Source organism: Pavona decussata, unplaced genomic scaffold (genome assembly GCF_977016875.1).
Source record: "Pavona decussata unplaced genomic scaffold, jaPavDecu1.1 SCAFFOLD_243, whole genome shotgun sequence".
Taxonomy (NCBI): Eukaryota; Metazoa; Cnidaria; class Anthozoa; order Scleractinia; family Agariciidae; genus Pavona; species Pavona decussata.
In genome coordinates, this window is record NW_028145648.1 from 280,001 (window position 1) to 293,757 (window position 13,757).

Sequence of the window (13,757 nt, forward strand, 5' to 3'; positions counted from 1 at the left end):
AGATCGGCCTAAGCAGTGTCGGCAAAATGTATGCTGTGTGCGCACTACTTCGTAATGCCATAACATGCCTTTATGGTAATAATACCAGCGATTACTTTGGTATTGAGCCCCCCACTCTGGAGCAATACTTTCAATAAAGTAAAATAGCTGAATTTATTTTGATGACACAGTTTTATTTTTCTGGTCAAACAAAAAATGTAATGGGGCATAAAATGTAGAATTTAGGGAAGGGGACATAACACATTGCAGGAACAAATGAAAAATTCCATAGCCTACCCTCTTCTACAAAGACTGGTCCTTTTACCCTTATTAGCCTATGCTTTTTTTATACTGAGGGTGGGCAGAAAGTACCCCCACCCCTCTAAAAAAAAAACAAAAAAAAAATCTTGGGAGAAGGGAAGGGACATTCACGGGCAAATCATGATCCCCAGGGGGGAATGGATTGGGTGACTATCCCCCCCCTCCCCTTTGATTAACCAGAAAAATGAAAATAAACACGTTAAAATAGAAAATAAGGACAATGACACTGAGTAAGGTGTAAAAATTGTTGATATTTTAAGCTAAAATAACAAAGCTAACATATTTGCTAACATCCAACATGCTCCCCTTAAAAAACTTGGGGCTAAAATAAAAATACTAATAAACAATATATTTGTAAACAGACACCCCCCTTTAAAAAATACTGAATCTTTCCTGGCATGATCTTCAAAACTTGTGAAATTTTTGAGGGAAAGGCTGTGACCGCCGGAGGCAAACACTTCTATTCACGCAATTTATTCTAAACTCTTTTCACTTTGTCGGCTGCCCGGGAGGGCTGAACGTTGTAGCTTAACAGTGTTACTGACGAGGCGAAGAAGGTTTAAACTGAAACATACAAACAAAGTCAACTTACAAAATGTACCAACTATAAGGTAAACAAACCGATAAAACCGATCGAAAATACAGCACACTTACATTGTTGTGGCGCGTTTAGACGAAACTTCTAGCGGTAATTGCTAGCAGACTGCAGTAACTGCGGATAACTACGCGAAGCGCGTCTCGTTGAAAGTTCAACGTATAATGAACAGAAAATGTCATTTCAGCAAAGTGTCACTTGCAAAATGCAAATTATTAACCTAAATTCCCGCGCAAAAACAGGCCTAGGGGAATTCTAATTGAGGCCACTATAACAATCGGGTGTTAGATCCAACATCCCGGCCCCTAAGTGTGAGATACTTATCGAATCACTTACAATGAATGCCTGTAGGATCTACACACATGTACACCTGACGAAAACGCTAAGTACAATCTCGAAAACTAAGCAGAGCAAACATGCGGGGAAGAGGAAAAACAGAAAACAAATCTAAATTGCACGATGCGAATTACGCATCCTAGAACGATTGCCTTACTAGAAAAGTATCATGCGATAGTCTCTAGATCTTAGTGTCTCTCATCCTGTTTGTGTCCTCTTGCTCCACTAGCAGACATAGCTTGTCAACAGGTCTCTCGTACACAGCTGCTTTGGTCCGGACTTTTAATCGCCGAACGAAACCTCTCTTGTCGGAGTGACCGCAAATTCTGTGGTAATGATCGATGATCAAACTGGTCACGTGATCTTCTCTTGGAAGAATAATCTGATTTCCTGACTGTGCAGGCACGGGCGCGTTGCGTAGCCTGCCACCAACACACAGGAGGCCATCAATAAGGATTGGATCTAGCTTGTATAAGCGGCTAGTCTTCTTAACTGGTTTCTCAGGATGGTTAACTTCATCTGGGAAAGCTCGACGCTGCACATTCTTAAAAAGCTCTCTTTCAGCTCTCCTAATCTCTTCAAGGGTAATGTACTTCGGAGTTTCGCGCAGTGCTCTGTCACCCTTACTCGCTCGTAGGAGGTTGTCTTTGTAGCGCATCAGCCACTCGATAATCTTCTGTAGGTGAAACCAAGAGGAGCATTTCTGAGAATATTCCAAGAGTGGATCACACCCTTTGCGCAGCGACGTTGTGCACGACTTGACCTCCCGTTTGACTTCAGGATCTTCATCAGAAATGTCTCCCACTGCTTCCATCTGCGTGGGCCATAAACTCTCATGCTGCCAAATGAATTCCGGCCCCGTTAACCAATGCGCTTGGCGAAGGAAGTTGTCCGCTGTCAAACCTCGAGAGGCGTGGTCGGTAGGATTCTTGTCGCCACCAACATGGTTCCACTGATTTGGCTCGGAACCATCGCGAATGAGAGCAACTCGATTGGCAACGAAGGTGTGGTACCGATTTGTCTCATTCTTGACATAACACAAGACTGCAGTACTATCAGTACAGAAGACTGATTTGGCGCTAATCGGCAATTCAAGTTCCCGCCTTAAGGGTCTGTCTTGCTTCACAGACATTGCTGCAACGGATAACTCTAGGCGCGGGATCGTGACTGTTTTCAGCGGCGCTACTCTTGACTTGGCGCAGAGAAACGAACAATGAACTTGGCCTTGATTATTGACGAGACGGAGATATGAAACTGTCCCCAAACCGATTTCTCAGGCGTCTGAAAAGTGGTGCAATTGACCAGACGAAATGACTTCAAAGCCTCTTGGTTTGATACAGCGCTCGATTGAAAACTGCGGCAACTTGGGAAGATCTGCTAACCATCGCTCCCAACGAATGCTGTCCTCTGGGGAAATTGGATCGTCCCAGCCCAACTTGAGTCGACACAGGTCCTGAAGAAGCCTCTTGGTAGTCAATACAAAAGGGGCGGCTAGTCCGAGAGGATCATATACCGAGCTTACGACTGAGAGAATGCCCCGACGCGTGGGAGGTTTGAGCTTGATGTTAACGTTGAAGTTGAATGTGTCCGATTCCACGCACCACTTAACTCCAAGGGCTCTTTCAACTGGCAGGCCGTCCTTATTGAGGTCAAGGGTCTTCGCTTCTTTAGCACGTTCATTTACAGGAATTGTTTCCAAGACTCTGCGACTATTGCTGATCCACTTCGTAAGTTTAAAACCACCTCTTAAAAGCAGGGCTCGCAGATCGCTTACAAGTTGTGAAGCCTCCCCTTCCGCAGGCAAGGATTTGAGACAGTCGTCCACGTAGAAATTGTTTCGCATGGTGCTCAAAACAAATGTCCTACCATCTGGTATTCTTCTAAGTCACTGTCCAGCCTACCATCGGGCCACCAGAGAAAGCGGAGATAAGTGCTGTCTGCATCAATCACTCTGACCTGATAAAACATCGCCTCGATATCAGCCATGAGTGCAATTCTTTCCTGCCGGAATCTTGATAGAACTCCAAATAGACTGTTTGTCAAATCAGGACCTTTGAGTAACTGATCGTTAAGCGACATGCCTCCGTATTTGGCTGAACAATCAAAAACCACACGTATCTTCCCAGGCTTGTGGGGATGATAAACGCCGTGGTGCGGTATGTACCACTTCACACTGGACTTCTGGAAATCTGCCGGAACTTTGCGGGCGTAACCCTTCTCAATGATGTCCGCCATAAAACCTTTGCAGTCGGAGTATAAGCCCCTGTTACGCTCGAGTTTTCGCCTTAACCAATGGGCGTGCCGTTCTGCTTGTACTCTGTTATTCGGCACTGGAGCTTCTTGATCTCTCAAAGGCAAAGCCATTTCGTAATGACCGCTTCTCAGGGCTACGGTGCTGTCCAAAACGTTCAGGAAGCGAATCCCCTCTTGTGACATTTCTGACTTCTCGTCAGCACTGGACTCTCCAAAACCGCTGTCATAAAAGTTCTTCACCATTCGATGGAGTTCAACATCTGTCTTGACATAGAAACTCGACGCACGCGGGCCATAACGATTATGTCCCAACGGACCATTGACCACCCATCCTAAACTTGTGCGAGAAGCATACGGGCCGCCATCTTGGCTGTGCTTCACTTCCAGAGGATCAAGGGCCATAGGAACGTCACTGGCAATGAGAAGACCGACACCCGCCTCAACGTCAGGCAAGCTTACACCACTTAGGTACGGCCATCGGTCCACATCAACCTACTTGGGTATATCATCCTTAGAAACAGGAATCCCAGGTCTCGTGTAAAGCGTGGGGAGTTCAATAAAAACATTTTCGTCCAAGTCTGAGATGGTAAGGCCCGTTCAAATGAAACTGTCAATAATACTGTCCTTCTTCTCCAACGTTGTTAATGAAATCTTTGTTTCTGCACCACTGATCCCCAACTGTCTCATGAGTGTCTCTGAGCAGAACGTTGAGGAGCTGCCACTATCTAAGAAGGCGTAGGTGATCATTGGCGTTTCGCTGCCCTTTGTCCAAACCTTAACCGGAACAACTGCCATGCCAATCTCTGGGAAGCTCGCCATCCCGTTATGAACGCGCGTGGTCTCCTTGTTCGACGTGGGAATAGTTGGAGAGTCAGCAGCCGGTCGACTACGAGCCGTTGAGTTGGTATGGAGGACAGTAGGGTGTTTCTTGATGCAGTTGGGAAACGAACAAGTTTTTCTTTCAGGGCAGTTTCGAGCCGTGTGGTTATTAAGCAAACAACTAAACCAGAGGTTCTTCGACATCAAAAACTGAATTCTCTCTGGATACGGTCGGCTTCTAAGGGAGTCACAGTTATCCAAGGCATGACCTGATTTGCAGAAAGGGCACTTAGAATTATCTCCTGGAGATGATGGGTCAGAACACAGTGCGACGGTTGGGGACACTGGTTACTACAAATCTGTGTAGCAAGGCTTAGCTCCGGTGACTTTCTCTCCCCAGGCCTTTTCCGCAAATGACTGGTTCCCGTTGTTCTGGGCTTCGCGTCGTCCACGATTCTTCCAAAAACTGGATTGGTAGCAACTCTGGATTCATTGTCCACAAAGTCAGCAAGGTCTCCGAAGTTGACAAGCCTTAATTCAACTTCCATTATGTGGTCAACCAAGCGACGCCATCTTGTTCTTAGGCTAAAGGGCAACTTAAGGACTAGCTTTTGGATGGTTTCTGGTTGCGCAAGCTTAGAGAGGTACTTGCTACCTTCCATAGCGTTCTTACACCTCACGAGAAAGATAGAGAATCTATTCATAGCAACGCCGTCCTCATTTTTAACCTCCCGCCAGTTCAAAGCTTTGTTCTCGTAGGCTGCTGCGATGCGGTAGTCATCACCAAATTTCTTTTCCATCAGGCGAAGTGCTTCTTTATAGCCCCTTTCAGGCGGCAAATAATGGCAAGATCGCACGAGATTCTTAACATCTCCACTGGTAAACTGCTCGAGATAGTATAACCTCTCGCTGCTATTGGACGTTTTTGACTCGATTATGTTTTCGAAAGCTCTCGTGAAAGAACTGTACTCCAATGGATTACCGTCGAAAATGGGAACCCGAGGCTGTGGGAGACTACTTTTCCTTTGCTGATCTGCTAGCATTTCTACGATCTTGTTTTGCTGCTGTTGCAGTGTATTCTGATGCTGATGCAACTCCAAAATTTCGTGGAAGGCTCTTTCACTCGGCGTAGATGACGTATTGGAGTGACTAGATTCATTGGTACGTTCCCTCTTGCTGCTGGCTATGGGTGGCTGATTCCATGTTGGCGCCTCAGGATTTGAATCAGGAATAGTTCTGGACATATGTGGTTGATTCCATGCTGGCGCTACAGGATTTGAATCAGGAATAGTTCTGGATATAAGTGATTGACTCCATGCTGGCGCCTCCGGGTTTAACATAGAAGTGACGTTCGCATCTGGTAACGAAGCGATTTCTCTGTCTCGCATAGCTCCGGTTTCAGCCGCTGCTAATGGAACTTGGTCTACTCCTGGCTTGGGCTCCAACTTGACAGAGTCTGGAAACGTTTGAACTCCTGGAATGATTTCCAACTTCTTAGAATCAGGGAATTCGCCTATCCTTGGCCTGGAAACTGGCAACATGACGGGGTTTGGTACAATAGTACGCGGAGTAGATTCGGTCAGAGAAGCCAAAATATTTTCCTTAGCTTGCACCTTGGCGATTTCGGTTTCCAAAGTCAAGCGCTCTTGCTGTTGGCGTAACTGAAATTTCTGTTCTTCTAACAACTGACGCTTCTTGAAGGCTGCAGCTTTGGCTTGAAGTTCTGCTACGCGTGCGGCTTCTTTTGCTCTTGCTGATGATATTGACGAGGAACTACTTCTACTTGAACGCTGCGATCCCTTGGACGCCTTAGATCGGCCGGACTGACTGACAGAGTCTTCAGGATTTATCTGCAAATGTAACCGTCCTGCTTCATCTGCCCTTCTAATCCAGTCCTGAACCCTATCGTTGAACTCGTTCATTCGCTGGAACTCGCGATCGAAGTACTCGTGACATTCAACTTTGCTACGCTCATCCATAAGATTCCGCAAATAATTGAAATTAGCATATTTAAAAGCTTCGAAGGCAGCCAAGTATCCAGTAATCTTCTCCTTTACGTGATGAACATTTTCCTCATTTAATAGTAACGCGTCCATTTCGTTCTTCCTGGCAGTAACCATGGAGAGATAACCAGATCTCGAATTCCTAAGTTGCAGAAGCTTCTCACCAAGAGCACCATCTTGATCGAGTGTTTTACTCAGCGTCTTTGAGCGGGTGGTAATACGAAATTCGGTTTCTCCGACCCCATTGTCGTCTCCATCGATAGCGGGAAACTCGAACAATTTTAAACGATGTGACCGCCGGAGGCAAACACTTCTATTCACGCAATTTATTCTAAACTCTTTTCACTTTGTCGGCTGCCCGGGAAGGCTGAACGTTGTAGCTTAACAGTATTACTGACGAGGCGAAGAAGGTTTAAACTGAAACATACAAACAAAGTCAACTTACAAAATGTACCAACTATAAGGTAAACAAACCGATAAAACCGATCGAAAATACAACACACTTACATTGTTGTGGCGCGTTTAGACGAAACTTCAAGCGGTAATTGCTAGCAGACTGCAGTAACTGCGGATAACTATGGGAAGCGCGTCTCGTTGAAAGTTCAACGTATAATGAACAGAAAATGTCATTTCAGCAAAGTGTCACTTGCAAAATGCAAATTATTAACCTAAATTCCCGCGCAAAAACAGGCCTAGGGGAATACTAATTGAGGCCACTATAACAATCGGGTGTTAGATCCAACAAAGGCAGATAAAACACAAATATAGATTTTGGTCAAACCTGTAGGAAAAATTGGGTTGCCATAAAAATCACATGTTACACTTACAATTGTAACAAAATATGAATATTAAATTTAACTTATCTTTCAGTTCTTAACTCGGCACCCCTATGGGTGAAAGGGCTCACTCAAGTTTTCTTAAGCGTCAACTATATATTTTTGATCAATGTTAATTTTAAAAATCGAACAGTAAATAAAATGTTAACCACAACATGGTCCCAAAGGGCTAAAGTGTGCAAATGTTTTTCTAAACAGCTTTTTCACCTTCCTCTTATGAAGACTTGGGCAAGACTCTTTCCAGTAAACCCATGAGTATCTGGCTCTGCTGTTGTTGCTGCTGCAAAAAAAAAGCATTTGGAAGTTTTGCATCTGCTGCTCCTGTCTCTGCCGCTGTTCAGTCATGACCTTTAACACATCCTGGCATTGTTGCTGGCTGTGTCTCTGCTGATCCATTAGCATCTGTTGCTCGGCAGCTTTATTTTCTTGTTCTTTCTTCTTCATTTCCATTTCTTCCTTCCTGATCTCCTTTTCTTGCTCAATTTTTTCTTTCAGAATTTGCACAGCTTCAGTGGTGCTTTTTCTGCTTTTTTGTGGAGTAACTTGATCAGGGCCTGCATCAGCATTCCTCTTTTTGGGTTGCCCCAGGCGCTCCATGGCCTTCAGTCTACTCTCTTCTACTGAAGCTTTCTCACTTTCATTCTTGTTGGTAAGAGTATTTGAATTTTCTTTCCTTTCCATATCAGCTGCTTGCTCGTTTTCGATGATCTCAGACAATGCCTTCTCTAATTCAGTTTCGTCCTCACATTCAATCCCAGAACCTTGTTCCTCCTTTCTCATCTTTTCTTTGTATTTGCTGACCAGAAGAGTGAGTCTGTCCCTGATAGAGCGCTTGCTGACTTTGAATTTGGGATAGCTTGTGCCATTTAAATCTAGTGCTACTTCACCCCAGACATCTCCTCTTTCTTTGCTTTGCTTAGGAAACTTCCATGGTTCCAAGACAAGGACTTCTCTGAAAAGCATAAGATCGTGCTCTTCTGACCATTTCATGGGATAATTTCTGAAAATAAATACAAATTTTCATTAAGTAACGAATTATTTTTACAATCAGTGTTCATATGATTTAAGCTGTATTGCAAGTAAAATTAATTTAATCTTAAGGCCTGAAGTATATAAACTAAGTTTTCAGCGCTGTAATTTATAAATAAAGTTTTGTTAAATTTTTTCCTCCGGCTAAAATTAAAACGGTAAAACTTGTAACACGTTTTGGCAATCTTTGGATATAAAAATTGCCCTCTACGACAATTTAGGGGCTTTTTTCAGTATCAATAACAACTTAGTGAGCCATTAAACGATTCAGAATGACCTTAAGTCGATCTGTAACTGCAAATTTAAACGGACAAATTGAAATTTTCAAAGGCATAATGAAATGTAGTTGAAAGCATGCGACGTATATGTCAAAAAACACCTATAAGGTTTATGTACGAACCCTGCACTCTTTGTACCATCATCCGCCATCACAGCTGTGAAGCTCAAAGTTCTTCCTGCAGGTGAAAAGAAAGTAAGAAATCAAGATTATTTCTTCACGGTCCGATCAAATAGCTCACGGTATCTATCTTGTCCACTAACCGACACTTTAGATTGAAAAAATCCCCAAAATAAGTCAGCAAAAGTTAGTAAAAATATAAAACATACCTTTGTTCAACACTGTACGCCAAATGGCGGCAAACGGCGTCATGAACGAGGTGTGGACGACGAGTTCTGCACGATTGAGCATGCGTAGTAGCATCAAAGTTCATTTTCTCAACTTCCGGTCGGTGAAGTTCGCGTCCTCGGTGTCGGTGCTAAAGGTCCGTATTGTGTTCGAGCGACAGCGATAACCTTGTGGTCAGAAGCGAGCTTGGCAGATCGGCACATTTGCCACATTCGGGCCACAGAAACCCGAACCGTCTCCAACATTACAATTCCCGGCCATCGACAACTCAGCTCAGAAAGTGCAGAGATGTTCTGTCATCTGCTCTAACAGAATCCATTCAGACAACACAGATGAAGCAAATGTCTTCCCAACAATTCCAGTCCGTTTCTTCTCGACAACCAAGAGAAATGTTGTAGAATCACACCGATCAACATTCTCCAACACCGCGGTGATTCTCATGGCATGTTCAATTTGTGCACTATAAATTCGGTTCAAATAAACTTAAATCTCCCTTAATCCACAAATAAGTGAAGTATTTGAACTTTTGAAGAGAATCCTTAGCTTGTTGTTTACTAGCCTGAGTGTCAGGCTTTTCGGGGGCGGGAAGGGAAGAGAGGAAGGGGAAAAGGGAAGAAAAGCCTGACACAAAAGCATTGAGACGAGTATTCCGCCCCCTCGATGAGCATGACGCTTCGCCGCAAATAGTAGCCAATCAAAATAACTTCCGGTCATGCAACTGTCATGTCAGCGATGACCGCTGTGAGAGATATGAATTGAAGTTACACAGACAGCTCCATTGCAAAAGACTCTCCAAACAAAATATTTTCTGTTGAGCACCACTGAGCAGAATTCGCGACTAGATACAGCTTCATTACAGGAGGAAAATACAAATCTCACAGTTCAGAACGGCAAGAAGTGATGACAAAAACGCAGCCGTAACTAATCAAAAGACAAAACACACAAGATCTTAGCTACGAAAACAAATAGGCGGCCGGATAAAGGTTATTAAACAATTCAAATCCTAACTAGAGAGGCTGCACTGTCACCGGACGCACTGAAACAAGCCAAACCAAACCAAACCCAAATAAAATGCCTCAACGGGTATAAGAACGACGGTTGCTCAACAGGCGATAAACGCAGCACTCGTAACCCAGAAATGACAGAAATGACCTTTGATATCAAAATACAAAACATGCGACAGTTGCATTGTTTAGTCTATCATGATAATTTTTGTTTCCGGCGGTGTGACGTAACCTTTTGTGTTTCGTCCAATCAGCGCCAACGTCCGAATTTTGGACGTTCGACACAGACTTCAGAAAGGTTCTGTGTCAGGCCTTCCTCTCCTCTTCTCCCCCTCCCCCTCCCCTTTCCCCCTTCCCTTCCCCCCTCCCCTTAGGAAGGCCTGATACTCAGGCTAGTTCAATCAATCAATCAATCAATCAATAATCTTTATTTATACACAATAAGTATTTTAAAGCGACGCTTTGCTTGTGGGGTCGTGTCTAAATAATTAAATAAGATAACTAATGAATTAGTTGTTTATCTTTTTGAGAACTTTTCGTTTCAAATGATTCTCGTCACATGTGAACGATACAAAACGTTTTTCATTGGTTTTCTGTCAAAATTTTGAATCATTGACATTGCGTCTGACGTGTAAGGAGAAAGTTGATGTTGTCTGACGCACTTGTCTGACGAGTTGCGATTGTATATATTTTATAAAAGAAATAAAAAAAACTCGTTCCTTGTGCATTGTTGAGTTATATAAGCACTTGGGAATTTTTAAGAACACGAGAAAAGTGCAGAGAGGCACTACGGCTCGTGCCTCTCTGCACTTCTCTCGTGTTCTTAAAAATTCCCAAGTGCTTATATAACTCAACAATGCACGAGGAACAAGTTTTTTATTTCTTTAATAAATTTAATGGCTTGATGGAATTACGTAAAAACAGAGAAGAAAATTATAATTAAAGCTTGATTTCAATGCATTCACAAGAAAGATTAATTGATCCCTCGTGTCGCGAATCTATGTTACGAAATACGTGCTTGAAATGTAAAAAAAACTGAACTGCAACACGATCCTATATCTTCTGAACTCACAAAACGGAAATTACACAACAAACAAGCTAATCATTAACAGTTTCTGTGAGACAATATTTACTTTAAAATGTAAACTTTTCTGACAGCTTAACTGGGAAACATCTGCTACAGTGTTTCTGTATCTTACTACTTGGTCTTTCTAGGATCCATGATCATAAATAGATTTTTCGCGATGAATTGAGCAAAAATGTGAAGTTTAGTTGAGAGGGAGCGAGCCGCCCTAGACAAAGAAGCAAAAAAAGGGATGAACGGTGCCTTGCAGGGAGAACTTCTTGAGGCCCAAACCTTACGCTGAGACTGCATGCTTGAATGTTTTGTCAGATATGAGTAATGAGTAATTTAACCCCGCCTTATTTCTCATTGTAGGGTAACATGTCCTTTTCCAATCCATTTTTCCAAGATTGCTGTTTTCTTCGCAGTTAAGTTTTTGTTATCTCATTGGCCGAGAGTATAGTCGTCTTGAAATCACTGGTTCATAAGTCTTTTGTCCTGTTATAGTATATGTAATATAGTTTCATTGTAGCCTCTATCATTTAAAGCTGTAAAATACATACATAGTTTCTATATCTCAGTTTGTATTGTAACTCTGTGATTTAGTTTAACTGGGTGCAATGAGTTTTTAATACATGGTCATTATTGTTATTATTATTATTATTATTATTATTATTATTATTTTGGTTTTTTGGTTTTCAAGTAGATAATTCTGAACTGAGTTGTTTTGTTTTGTTTTTTGTAGTTTTATAACCAGCAGTGAGTAGTGGAGACAGCGCTGACCCAAGGAGAGGGTGGACTGTATCTCTTACCAGCCAAGAGGAAAGCTATTTTATTCCAGCTCGTTCCACATCCCGAAGATGTTGGAAAACAACTGCAGGTAAAACGCTATGACTGAATGCAACAAAGTAGAGGAGCTGTTACAAACTAACAGTGAAATAGTAAAGAAAACTTTGAATTTTTCTTTAGTCGTCTTAGCTCACGTCACAATACAATATCAGTTATGATAGATGAGTTAATCGTTTGTCTCACGATTGAGTCACAAAGATGTGGATCGCGGTATTGTCAAGTGCCTGTACGATAGATCGAAACACCTCATAACTAAACCATCAGTTATCTCGCCACAAAAGAAACACCTCTCATCAGTTCTTGTTTCTAACGGTTATCCGTTTTCGTTTGTGAAAAACATTACGAAAACAAAGAAACAAACAGCCACAAAAGAACCAGCGCCTGAAATTAAATCTACTGCGGTGCTACCATACGTCAAAGGGTTATCAGAGGCTCTTCGCCGTTGCCTACAACAGCAAGGCATACGGACAGTTTTCAGATCTGACACAACACTTAGATCACACCTAGTGCGACCTAAGGACACTGTCGACCCTGCAAAACAAGACGGAGTAGTCTACAAGATTCCCTGTGAGTGTGGCAAGGTCTATATTGGAGAGACGGGAAGATCTATGCATGAAAGGATTAAGGAACACGATAAAGACATACGGCTTGCTCGAACCCAATCCTCCGCCGTTTCAGAACACAGCAATGCGACGGGCCACTATCCGCTCTGGGATGAGGTTAAGTTTATTGACCGAGACCCACATTGGTACACCCGTAGGGTTAAAGAGGCTATTCACATAAGGCTTCACCTTGACAACATCAATAGGGATAATGGAATTGAAATTCCGGAAGCATGGATGCCCACGATCAAACTACACAGCAACCGATCAGTACCAAGGCGGACGGCCGAGGGAACAATTTCTACTCTGAACGACGAGGATCGAAATCCTCTAATCAACAACAGCCTAAGAGAGGATCGAAACGCACCAATCAACACAAACCAAGGTGCTACTTATACTGTCACGCAATCAGTCGACACCATCGCCTGATGAAGACCAGCAGTATAGCGGTCGAAACGTCGCGATCCACATCGTTGTGACTCAATCGTGAGACAAACGATTAACTCATCTATCATTTTAAACCACGATGACAAACACCTTTCATAATAATATCAGTTATTTCAATGACACCCGTCATCCTTCCAGAGCTCAGAATTCTCGTTCTCATGGGTAGAAGTTTTGGCTATACCTACAGATAGGTACTGTACAAGGGTAGCCACCTCAAATCTCACTGAAAACTCTGAAATATACCAGTCACTTATGGCTTTGCCTCCTATACTGATCGCCATTTTGGTTTTGTTCTTCACAGGTCACCTCCATTGCATTGGAGCTGGGTTCCCGAGAGTCTCGATGTGCTGTGTTAGTGTGCAGTGGTGGGGGAGGGGAGGCTGCCACTTTTAAGACATCCTTTGTATCATATGGCTTGAAATTAGCCGCCGAGGAGGATCAGTTTGACTGGGACGACTTACAAATTTTCTCTAAAGTCAAGTAAGCCTAGTTCAAGCAATAATGCTTCTTGTTTGTATCGTTCCTTACGATATCATAGCAGTAATCTCTAGCAATGGTTGCGCTTTACATGTATTGCTGTCAATTGGACTTCCCAGGAGCCAATATGTGTATTTAGTTTGTTAGTTTAATACCCAAAAGAGAAAAGTTGTAATTAGAAGGGATACTGGATGTCCACGGGGTCCCTTGTTTTAGAAAATGATTCGAGGAAAATGTATGTTGAATGCTCACTGTTGTATATTGTCCATGCTTGATGATTCAGTTGGAAAACTAGGAAGCAATTTGTCTTGCATTATTTTGAATTCATTGTGCAATCGAATCTTTTTTTTATAGGATCTGGAAAGAAGCAGACAAGCAACAATTTTTATAAGAATAACGACACATTTGAGTTTACAAGACGTGTTTCGGTCGTACAACGACCATCTTCAGTTGAAAGTAGAATTAATTTGAAGTTACATTTGAGTTTATAATGTAATGCTAAACAAAGATAAATAACAA

At 42.7% G+C, this 13,757-nt stretch overlaps 2 protein-coding genes and 2 pseudogenes across 3 annotated transcripts; 1 reads left to right on the plus strand and 3 right to left on the minus strand.

The window, feature by feature from the left end:
- The window catches only part of LOC146457429 (uncharacterized), a 1,269-nt pseudogene extending 969 nt beyond the window's left edge, over positions 1 to 300 (plus strand).
- Positions 301 to 1,412: 1,112 nt separating this feature from the next.
- LOC146457430 (uncharacterized) lies at positions 1,413 to 2,363 on the minus strand. Its single transcript, XM_085091958.1, has one exon. It carries the CDS (start codon positions 2,361 to 2,363, stop codon positions 1,413 to 1,415), a length of 951 nt encoding a protein of 316 aa, XP_084948084.1.
- A 716-nt stretch (positions 2,364 to 3,079) lies between these two features.
- LOC146457431 (uncharacterized) lies at positions 3,080 to 3,886 on the minus strand. The gene has a single exon (XM_085091959.1). The coding sequence runs from the start codon at positions 3,884 to 3,886 to the stop codon at positions 3,080 to 3,082; it is 807 nt and encodes a 268-aa protein (XP_084948085.1).
- A 3,344-nt stretch (positions 3,887 to 7,230) lies between these two features.
- On the minus strand, positions 7,231 to 8,872 carry LOC146457432 (uncharacterized; annotated as a pseudogene). The gene is made up of 2 exons (XR_014858462.1): positions 8,572 to 8,872; positions 7,231 to 8,142 (listed from the first exon to the last, which is right to left on the minus strand). The product of XR_014858462.1 is annotated as an uncharacterized LOC146457432 (transcript).
- Between the last annotated feature and the right edge of the window lie 4,885 nt (positions 8,873 to 13,757).

What these genes read in the sequence shown, in the direction of transcription:
- LOC146457430 (XM_085091958.1), bottom strand. Translation starts at nt 2,363, where the DNA reads ATGTCTGTGAAGCAAGACAGACCCTTAAGGCGGGAACTTGAATTGCCG.
- LOC146457431 (XM_085091959.1), bottom strand. Translation starts at nt 3,886, where the DNA reads ATGGCCCTTGATCCTCTGGAAGTGAAGCACAGCCAAGATGGCGGCCCG.